The sequence below is a fragment of the Centrocercus urophasianus genome, unplaced genomic scaffold (genome assembly GCF_019232065.1).
Source record: "Centrocercus urophasianus isolate 14NV4802_14NV808 unplaced genomic scaffold, USGS_Curo_1.0 seq_734, whole genome shotgun sequence".
NCBI classification, from domain to species: Eukaryota; Metazoa; Chordata; class Aves; order Galliformes; family Phasianidae; genus Centrocercus; species Centrocercus urophasianus.
The window spans coordinates 73,429-84,445 of record NW_024885349.1 but is presented as its reverse complement, the minus strand read 5'-3'; the positions used below and the strand labels follow the sequence as shown (position 1 = coordinate 84,445).

At 49.7% G+C, this 11,017-nt stretch overlaps 1 protein-coding gene across 1 annotated transcript; it reads left to right on the top strand.

Annotated features, from left to right (window-relative positions):
• Positions 1-617: 617 nt before the first annotated feature.
• On the top strand, positions 618-10,138 carry LOC122170900 (von Willebrand factor A domain-containing protein 5A-like). The gene is made up of 17 exons (XM_042838154.1): positions 618-696; positions 1,127-1,374; positions 1,480-1,702; positions 2,042-2,184; positions 2,336-2,447; positions 2,894-2,947; positions 4,336-4,409; positions 4,558-4,646; positions 5,220-5,364; positions 5,699-5,778; positions 6,248-6,356; positions 7,406-7,570; positions 7,710-7,813; positions 8,113-8,294; positions 8,459-8,665; positions 9,137-9,217; positions 9,412-10,138. The coding sequence occupies exons 1-17, from the start codon at positions 618-620 to the stop codon at positions 9,489-9,491; spliced, it is 2,175 nt and encodes a 724-aa protein (XP_042694088.1). The 3' UTR covers positions 9,492-10,138.
• The last annotated feature ends 879 nt before the right edge of the window (positions 10,139-11,017 follow it).

Sequence of the window (11,017 nt, the reverse complement as noted above, 5' to 3'; positions counted from 1 at the left end):
TATACTTCACAGGTGCAATCCCTTGTGCAGCTATATTCACGCTATACTGTTTATGATGGGTACCCACTCATCTCTTCTAAAATGGATCCGTCCACCTTCTCATCCATCCATCCATCCATCCATCCATCCATCCATCCATCCACCCATCCACCCATCCACCCATCCATTCTTCCATCCACTTGTTGGTCCATCCATCCATCCATCCATCCATCCATCCATCCATCCATCCATCTATTTAACAAAAATTCTTACCTCTGTATACTTCTGCATCTGCCTGTCCCCAAATGGATCCCATGCTGATATGTATTGCCCCCCATCCATCCACCCGCCCATCCACCCATCCACTCTTGCTTTCACACCTTCTTTCCTTTTATCTCCTTTTGCTATTCTTCATCTCTCTTCAGAATTCTCCCATGATGGGAATGAGGTGCAGACCTCTTTAATGCAATTATACTCCTGGTTAGTCTTTATGAACAGGGATTTCTGAATCCCTGGATTTGCTCTGGTTATGCACAGTGGCTTAGGGCCTCCAGGCTTGTATGTAAGCATGGTGAAATTACAAGGAATCTTGACCACCCAGAGGTTGCCTGGTGGTGTTTGTGGATCTCTCCTCTTACATGAGACCCCTTCCTGTCTGCAGGTCTCCAGAGATGTGGCATCAGAGCTTTGGACTTTTAGGAAAAAGCGACATCAATGGTGAGGGGGGAATCGGACAGCTGAGGGACATTTAGGGGATAGGGGATGCCCTCAAAAAGAGGTAAAGAAAGGAGGAGGATAGGTTGCTGTAGTGGGAAATGTCTGGACTGGATCTTGTGAAGGGAAACAAGGATGGGAATGGTGAAGAGGTCTACAGCATTGGGGTGGGGAACAGAGGCATTGATGGGGAAAAGAAACTGGGATACACAAGCAGATGAAATTTCTTATGGCAGGCTTATATTAGATCCTCAACAATGCTATATCTAATCCATGCACAACGACTTATGATTCCCTTTTGCCCTTGAGGGGGGAGAATCTCTCCTTGTGCAACACTGAACTGTCAGCTTCACATTCCATAATGTGAAGCCACACACTTGAAGCAGTGTGTTGTTCGTGGGTTTGGATGGAAAGGTTGCAATTCTCTCAACAGAACCAGGATCCTTTTTGTTGGGAAAGGAGTTCTACGTACCCCTGTGCTCACTGCCCCTCTCTTGTGCTGTGGTGGATGTTGCCATCCAGGACTACGTAGCTGACGTGGTCTCTGAACTGATCTACCATAACGAGAGTCTGAGATCCTCAGAAGTTACTTTTGTCTTCCCCCTGGGCCCCCATATGGCCATTTATTCCTTCCAGGCCTGCAGTGAGGATGCCAAGGTCAAGGCTGTGCTGCAGGATGAGGTACCAGCATTTGGGAAAGAATGGGAGAACCGTGAGAGCAGCATGGGATGAGCAGCCCATGGCCTGGTTAGCAATCAGCTTTCTGTTCCTCTCCTTCCCATCCAGGCCCAGCAGCTGCACAAGTTTGCAGTGGAGAAGGAGAATTTTCATTACCTTCAGTATGGGATTGAGGAATCAGGCGAGGTGTTTGCCTGCTTCCTGGGTTCCCTGTCCCCTGGCAAGGAAATGGTTGTGACCCTACACTATGTCCAAGAGCTATCACGGAAGCCAGATGGAGCAGCCCAGTTTGTGCTGCCATCCACAATGCATCCTCGCAAGACTCACTACAGTGAGTAATCCTAAAGGAAACCTGCCCTGACAGTCACGTGCCCTAGAGAAGAACCATACTCCCAGTTCACTCTGTGAACAGACCCAATGCAACCTCCTTTGCACCCACTGATATTTTGCCACAATGCAGCCCCTGAGCAGATCTGTGCTTTCTTCCTTGTGTATTTTGAAGTGGATCCGTATCTCCCTCATGAGTTCCCCATAAATAAAACTCAGAGACACTTCCAAAAATTTACTGACATCCCCAGTTCTCTCCACATGTTCTATATATGGATGCCAAATCCCACACGCACTGCATGGAGAGCCAGTGCTCTCCTTTATGCTATATTTCTGCCCACAGCCTGCAATTGTTGCACCAACAAGCTGCATTACAGCCTCCTGCTCACTGTCAGCCTGCAGTCACCCCGTGGTGTGGCTGATGTCCAGGCCAGCTGTGCCCTCACTCCTTTGATCTACACTGCCCAGGACCACAGTGCTGCACAGGTACACCCTGCTGAATTCCAGAATTCTGGGAGCTGTCAGGTGGCATCGCTACTGAGCCAAAAGGAATGCACTGGGATCAGTGCTGTGCTCCCAGCATTATGCTGGGCCTGAGTCACTTCCTCCTGCATAAGACCAGGCAACCCTTCTCCAGGTCTCACTGGCTGGCACTCCCCCAAATCACCATTTGGAGCTGCTGGTGTATTACAGAGAACCTACTGCAGTCAGTGCTGTGGTGGAGAAAGGAAACCCTGCAGCCACTGCAGGTGAGTTCAGTTGAAGAGGGAATGCAGGGGCACCTCTGGGTATCAGGAGGTGCTGGGGCACAGGGAGACAGTGGGGACTGTGGGATGAGAGGCTTCATTGGACTACATGAGAGACATCCAGGTGAGTTGGTGGGGGTCTTAGGGCTCCTGGGGGGGGGGGGGGGGGGGGGGGGCCGGTGCTGGATACACTGTCATGAAGTACTAGATCTACCAGGATGGGTACAAGGAACTTTATATTAGGGCTCACTGGGTAACTGTATTGGAGGCACTGAGCTGATGGGACACTGGGCTGTGCAATTGGTGGACAGTGCAGTAGAGTATCAGTGCACCAGTATGGGGTATCAGGGTCTCTGGGATGGTGGATGCTGAGACAACAATGAGGAACAGAACCAGGATGAGGAAAGTGATCCCAAACTGCGCTTCATTGCACTGTGTATCTCCTCCAGGCTCTCTGTTTGGTGATTCCCTGGTGTTGGTGACACTGGCACCCAACATCCCTGATGCATCTCCTGGACAACATGCTCGATCACTCCTGGACAACATGCTCGATCACTCCTGGACAACATGCTCGATCCCTCCTGGACAACATGCTCGATCACATAAAGAATGAGCATGTGATCCGAGACAGCCAGCACGGCTTCACCAAAGGAAGGTCATGCCTAACTAATCTTGTGGCCTTCTATGATGGAGTGACGGCATTGGTGGACGAAGGGAAGGCGACTGATGTCATTTACCTGGACCTGAGCAAGGCCTTTGACATGGTCCCCCACCACATCCTCATCTCCAAATTGGAGGGAAGTGGATTTGATGGGTGGACGACCCGATGGGTAAGAAACTGGTTGAAAGGCCGCAGACAGAGGGTGGTGGTCAATGGCTCTATGTCCAGGTGGAGGCCGGTAACAAGTGGTGTCCCCCAAGGGTCTGTCTTGGGACCGGTGCTCTTTAACATCTTTATTAATGACATCGATGAGGGAATTGAGTGCACCCTCAGCAAGTTTGCTGACGACACCAAGCTGAGTGGTGCGGTTGATACGGTGGAAGGAAGGGATGCCATTCAGAGGGACCTCGACAGGCTGGAGGGCTGGGCTCGGGTGAACCTAATGAGGTTCAACACGGCAAAGTGCAAGGTTTTGCATTTGGGCCGGAAGAACCCCAGGCACCCGTACAGGCTGGGAGGAGTGGTCCTTGAGAGCAGCTCGGCAGAGAAGGACCTGGGGGTCCTGATGGACGAGAGACTGAACATGAGCCAGCAGTGCGCTCTGGCAGCTCGAAAGGCAAATGGGATCCTGGGCTCCATCAGGAGAGGGGTGGTCAGCAGGGACAGGGAGGTGATCGTCCCTCTCTACTCGGCTCTTGTGAGGCCCCATCTGGAGTACTGTGTCCAGGTGTGGAGCCCTCAGTACAAGAAAGACATTGAGATTTTGGAAAGGGTCCAGAGGAGGGCGACTAAGATGATCAGGGGGCTGGAGCACCTCCCCTATGAGGACAGGCTGAGGGAGTTGGGCTTGTTCAGCCTGGAGAAGAGAAGGCTGCGGGGTGACCTCATTGCAGCCTATCAATACCTGAAGGGAACCTACACCCACGAGGGGAGTAAACTCTTCAAAAGGGCTGACAACAGCAGGACTAGGGGAAATGGATCGAAGTTGAAGGAGGGAAGATTTAGGTTGGATGTTAGGGGGAAGTTCTATACAAGGAGAGTGGTTAGGCCCTGGAACGGGCTGCCCAGGGAGGTTGTGGATGCCCCGTCCTTGGATGTGTTTAAGGCCAGGTTGGACAGGATCCTGGGCAACCTGATCTGAATGTGTGTGTTTGGTGGCCCTGCTAGGCAGGGGGGTTGGAACTACATGATCCTTGAGGTCCCTTCCAACCCGGGTGATTCTGTGATTCTATGCAAAACCTGGCCAGTGCCAGTCTGGAGAGTTCATCTTTGTTTTGGACAGCACTTCCCTTGAGCACATAAAGGTACCTTCACAAAGCGGGGCCAAACTGGAGTGAAAGAGTAGGCTGAGAGGGAGCAGAGCCTGAGATTTGACAGGACAAATCTAAGGACCAGGGCATCTGTATTCCCCACCAGTATCATCCAAGACAAGCCTGCTTTGTCTTTCCACAGGACCCCTTGCTCTTCCTTCTCAAAAGCCTACCCCTGGGCTGCTACTTCAACATTTACTGCTATGGAGCAACATCTGTGCGCATCTACCCGTAAGCAAACATGGGGCAGGATGAGTGCTATGTAGCTGGTGGGAAAAGCTCAGTACTGCGGAGCATGGCTGGGTACTATGGGGTTATGATAGATATTATGAGGCAGAATGAGATGTCAGAGAGCACACTGGGATGCTCTGAAATAGGCTGATTGGTATGGGGCAATGTCAGAGAGCACACTGGGATGCTCTGAAATAGGCTGATTGGTATGGGGCAATGTTGGGTACTGGAAGGCGTGACTGGAGGCAGTACTGGAGGGCAGGGCTGGATTCTGGGGAGAGGATCTTTGTGGCAATATGGGAAAGCATCTCTTATGGTTCTATTGAGAAGAGTCTTGTAGAAACTAGGACTCCAGATCTCTTTATGAACTAGTAGGGGGCAGGGTCTTGCAGAAAATGATGGGGTACAGGTACGGTAGTGGGTCTCAGAGAGCACTGGGACCAGCACAGGGCCATGTTGGCAAGCATGCTCATGGCAGGGGTGTTGGAGCTCAATGATCTTTAAGGTCCCTTATAACCCAAACCATTCCATGATTCTATGAATGTGCTCTCCAAACACATTTGTCTGCTGCAGGCAGAGTGTTGAATACACCCAGGACAACCTGAATGAAGCAATGCAACTCATTCCCACAATTGGCTCCAGGCTGGATGACACAGACCTGCTGGGAACTCTCCGCACAATCTACAACACTCCCTGCCCCTGTGGACATGCACGCCAGGTCTGGGCACAGGGCCATGGAAGGATGGAAGGATAGATGTCCCAGGGGCACAGAGAGAACATAGGAAATGGGGGATGGAGGGGGGAGTGGACTGAGCAACCTAAGGGGAATGTTGGTCATAGGTGAACAAGAAGGATACTGTGAGGTGTAGAAGAGTGCAGAAAAAATGGTTCTGCATCTCAAGGGGTCTCTGTCCCTGAGTGGATATCTCTCTGAGGGTAGCTTCTCTACAGGGGATCTCTCTCCTGGACCCTTTTCTCCATTTCAGGGACCTGCTGTCCCCATTTGGAGGTTCTTGTGCAAAGGCTCACCACTGATGTCTCCTGTACCCCAGCTCTTCATGTTCATGTCTGGGCTACCACCTGACAAGGAAGCCATTGCTGCTGAGGTCTGCCGTCATCGCAACAGCCACCGGTAATGCGGGCTCTGCCCCCAGTTTTTCAGTCAGTCCACGATCTTTTCCCATCATGGATGAGGACCTCTGTTCACCTGTCTCAGTCCTTCGGCCCATTCACTGTCCAGAGACTTATCTCATAGCTCTATCCAGTATCAAAACCTCCACTGGGGAGTCCTTGCTTAATACTCCCATACCCAAGGCACCCTTCACAAAGTGAGCAGGGAGATTGAGGTACAGGGTTGTACACTCCTGTACCATCCCACTAGACTGGCCCCAGATCTGCCCCAAGCTCCAGCTCTCCTCTGACAGCTCCCTGTCTAACACCAGCTCCTTCAGTCCACTCGCTGACATTCCTCCTGCCCTCTTGTTCTGCACCCCAGATTTGTATCCCCAGCTATAACTCCAGTATTCTCTAGCTCTTTTCCCTGCATGCTTGCATTTATGCTCGGCTCCCATTTCTGAAGCCTTTCCTTGATTCTGCAATAGGTGTTTCTCCTTGTGTTTTTCCACGGACAGTGCTACCCTGGCCACAGCTCTTGCCAGGGAGACAAAGGGTGAAGCTGTCTATGTTTCTTCTGACAATGCGACAGTTCAGGTAGGAACCTGGAAGCCCTGGTTGCTGCCCTCTGTTCCACAAATGCACAGCCTTCCAGGTTCTTGGACAACCCAGTCATGGCAGCCAAGACCCAGCTGCCCCTGGGAACCCAGGCACCCAGGCTTCCCTGACTCTACCCAACTGCCTCACTCCACTGAGAAATCCAATGCCCAGGCTTCACAGAGAATCACAGAATCACAGAATGGTAGCGGTTGGAAGGGACCTCCAGAGATCATCGAGTCCAACCCCCCTGCCAAAGCAGGTTCCCTACACCAGGTAGGTGTACCTGGCTTCTTCTTACAACAGGCTTCTTTCCTGCTATAGTTCACAGACCTGACTGCTCCCAGGAAAGCTAGCTGGTGCAGGCCATCTGCTGTGGTTAACCTGGCAGGCAGCAAAGCAACATGCTCAGTCTCCACCAGTGGGATGTGGGAGAAAACTGGAAGAAAAGGAAAACACATGAGTTGAGATAACAGCAGTTTAGCAGGACAGAAAACAAAGGGAAAATAATAATAATAATAATAATAATAATAATAATAATAGTAATAATAATAATAATAATAAAAGAATATACAGAACAAGTGATGCACAATGCTGTTGCTCACCGCCCAGCCAGTCCCCAGACAGCAGTCTCTGTCACAGACAGTGTTATCATTTAGCTCCCCCCTCCCAGTGTTATCATTTAGCACAATGCCATTTGGTATGGAATATACCTTTGGCTGGTTTGGGTTGGTTGTCCTGGTCTTACCCCCTCCCAGCTCCTTGTGTTTCCCCAGTCTTCTTGCTGGCAGGGCAGTCTGAGAAACTGAAAAATCCTTGACTTAATGTAAGCACTGCGTGGCAACAACTAAAATATCAACGTGTTATTAACATGATTCTCATCCTAAATCCAACATGCAGCACTGTGTCAGCTCTTAGGAAGAAAATTAACTCTACCCCAGCCAACACTGGAACACCAATCATATCCGTGTCCACTAAGAACCCAGAGGGACCACATGCTCAACTCTAACGGAGTTCCCAGATTGTGGTGTCCTGCCATTTTTCCCCAGGTGCTGAAATGCTTGAAGCAGGCCCTCAAGCTAGTAGCTGAGGGAGTCTCTCTGGACTGGACTTTGCCCTCTGGCCTGGAGGTTGAGGTGCTGGGAGGCACCCCTCAGTTCATCTTTCAGAGTCAGCATATCTTCCTCTATGCACAGATCCATGGAAAGGAACAGGTGAGAGCTGGGGCTACCATCCCAGTTAACTACAGTTACCTTCCAATGACCTCCCAATAACCACTGGTAATCTTCCAGTAACTTCCAAATAGCCCCCAGCAGCCATCTGTGTCTCCAGTAATTTCACATGTGTTTCCAGAATATGAAGGAGGCCAGTGGTGTCATGACCTTGCAGTTCAACCTGAATGGCCAGGTCGTCACTCACAAGATCCAGTTCCCACTATGCCCACAGGGAGATGGCCAGTAAGAGCATCTCCTTGTTTTCTGCACGTGGACTCCAGCTAAGCAGGACACAGATAGCTCACACATTCACAGCTTCCACACACCACGCCAAACTGGGAGAGAATCCAGTTCTCCAAGCATGGTCTCCTTCCCTGTTTTGAACCCACGTGGACAGGACCCAGGTACATGGGCATCACTTCCTCCAAGACAAAAGGGTCCATGCATCCAGGTCTTCCCTCTGCCCATCCTCACTCCTGAAAGGAGAGAACCCAGGCCCTTTCTTCCCCAGGATGTCAGGCCTCACCTCACTCTGTCCCCAGGATGGCTGGTCATCGTCTGGCTGCAAGATATTTGCTGGAGAAGCTGTTGCCAGAGGTTGCGAGCGGATCAGGGGATGAACCAGTGCAGCGTGCCATCGAAATCAGTCTCACATCTGGGATCATCTGCCCCTTAACCAGCTATGTGGGTGTTCGTACATCACGGAGGGCCCCCTGGTACCATGGTAAGGAAAGACACTTGGGGAAAAGAACTGGAGAGGTATTTCCATGTGTTGTTCTCATTCCACAGGAGCCAGAAGTCCAGCCACAATATGCATAAGCCCCATCATCAACAGGTGCTTCTTCCCCATGACCTTAATTTAGATCCTTTCCCTCTTTGCTCTCAAAGGGCCCCTGGCACTGCTGCCACCTCGCCAGTCATTCGTTCCCTGCAAGATCCTTTTGCTTCATGGCTCCCTCACTGGCACTTCCTGCTTTCCTAAGACCATATGGTACCCACCTAGCTGGCACACTGCACTGCAGGAGTCATGGATTGCCATCAAGCAACTCACCAATGGCACTGCTAACTTATTCCAGCTTGGGGCTCACAAAGAAGGTATGGGACTTTGACACAGATAGGAAATACAGGGATTAATTAATGTCTGATAGGAGTGTTACTTTGCTTTTCTACACGTCTTGCTCTTGGTCTTGAAACTAATGAGTTTGAGTTTTCCCTTAATTATTCTTAAAGCTGAAAGTCCTTCAGCAATCATAGGATCCAGGTCAAGGACGCCCATAGAAGTGTCAGGGCCAGTGCTTCAGCATGAAAGCACATTTGGACGATATCTGTTTAGGATGTCAGGAGACCACTGGGGCACCTGGCTGGGCAGAAATGTCAAGGGAAGAGGGATGAGTAAGGGATGTCCAAAAAGGGCTGGGGACAAGACTACATTGAGGACATGCAGGGAGGCCTCAGTCTGCAGGTAGCTGCCTGAGGAAGAGTAGAGAGAAGTGTTCTGGGGCATTGCACACGGGAATGGAGAGGAATCATCTTCCTGTGATTCCCTGTTCATGTCTTGTTTCACAGCACCTAAACAGATGCCACCATCAACTTCCTCTCTCTTCCTCTCTCAAGTATGTGGATTCATGTGGCTGTGCAACCGAGCTGGTAAGCCTTGAGGGTCCTTTTCCTGCAGATCTACACAGCAGAGCCTCCTTCCCATTCTCTCCAATGGCATTTGCCTTACCCCTTTACAGGACCTCAATTTCCTGAGGGCAGGTGGAATAGTCCTATGTCCTCTTTCTCCTTTCCTTCTGTGGGCCCTCCTTCCTGCCTCACTCCCCATCTCTCCTTCATTGCAGTGTCTCAGCTGGACAAGTGCCTGGAGGCAAGTAACACCCTCCTTGGGATCAGTGTAAATCCAAGCATCTTTAGGCAATGAGCTCAATATCAGCATACAGAACATCAGCACCTGTGGAAAATAATAGGACCACAAAGCATAGCTTAAATTTACCTGCCATGCTGTAACCCCACTGCTGCTACCAGCTAGGATAAGAGATGAATTCTCATTATTTGTGAGATGTCTCCTACTGGCTGGGCTGCATCTGCATCATGCTGAGCACAACAGAAAACATAGTTCACAACCTCCACCATGCTTGTTTTAGCTGGAGGTGGGAGTGGAAGGGAAGCATAACTTTTTTCATGGAGTGATGGCCCTTTCCAAATCCAGCTTTGGCAAAATGGGCTACTGGCCTGCTCACAGATGGCTTCTCTCTTGATACAGGACTGCCATGCACACTAGAAAAGATGAATGTTTAGAGGTGTTGACAAAAGGCATAGTAACCATAACTCCCACTGAGAATGTGCTACACCACACTTCCTGCCATCCATGTTGGCAAAGTGTCTGATTCATCTTCCAATAAACAGTGAATTTTCTGCAAGCTACAACATGTGACAAAGCCTTGATCTTAGCTGTAGCAGCATCTGCCCAGGCTGATGGTTGATAGCTGACTTATTCTAGCTACAGCAGGAAAGTTACTGGTTTGTTAATGATCTACCTTCACAGCTTTAATGTTTTCACTCCATTGCACTAAGTGATTCCCAAAATAAACACTGTTCTTCCTTTAAGACTCATCTTTTCTGTCTGGAACAGACAAGTGCAAAATGCAGAAAAACAATCATCTATCGTTCCATCCCTGAAATGTCAAAGGAGACACTTTCCAAAAAATGGATTATTTCTATACCACAAGGAAAGCTGGAAGTGGCTAAAGCATTCCAGTGTTTTAGATCCAGAGCTCAGGTTATGGAAGGAAAAGTGAAAGAGTTGAACCTTCTGTTGGTCTTCCTGTGAGGTAAGGGTTTCCAGAATGAAAAGGGAGACAAGGCATATGGGGTGAAAAAAGTGACACTCAGACCTGGGTTCTCATGCCCAGGCACCAGGAAAATCATGGCTTTATCCTGAAAATTAGAGGAAAGTGCAGTATTTGCTCAAGATACTCTGGAGTATTCTGGTGTAGCCAGTAGGTCCTTACATACAGGGAACGAGAGGTGAAAATGTGGTTTAGTTCTGCCCCTGCCTAGAAGCTTTCCCTCCTGAAAGTCTGGAAAGTCATCATAGCATACAGTAGGGTAAGCTCTTCTAATTGTGCCTGTTTTCAGCATCTCCAGTCACAGTCCCAGCCTAAAAGTAATATGTATTTCAGTTTGGGTGAATCATCATCTTGAGCAGCTGTCCATCCCAGGATTTCTGTGGACCATCTAGGTGCTCTCCTTAAGCATCTTCATTTCTTTAAAAAAATTCTAAATAATGAGAAAGATATATTAACGTGCTCATCTGCAATACTGGGAAAACCCTAGGAAGGGGTATAGGAGACTTTTATTCCTGAAGCACAAGCATTAGCAATTACAATCCATTAGCAAGCAGTTTACCACAAGCATGTGCTAAATGATGCTCCTTCCCCAGTTCAC

Bases quoted from the DNA above. Each gene is read 5' to 3' on its own strand.
- LOC122170900 (XM_042838154.1), top strand. From the start codon at position 618: ATGAGACCCCTTCCTGTCTGCAGGTCTCCAGAGATGTGGCATCAGAGC. The intron at 1,375-1,479 runs GTACCAGCATTT...CTTCCCATCCAG, and splicing joins AGGCTGTGCTGCAGGATGAG to GCCCAGCAGCTGCACAAGTT. The intron at 9,218-9,411 runs GTAAGCCTTGAG...CCTTCATTGCAG, and splicing joins GTGGCTGTGCAACCGAGCTG to TGTCTCAGCTGGACAAGTGC.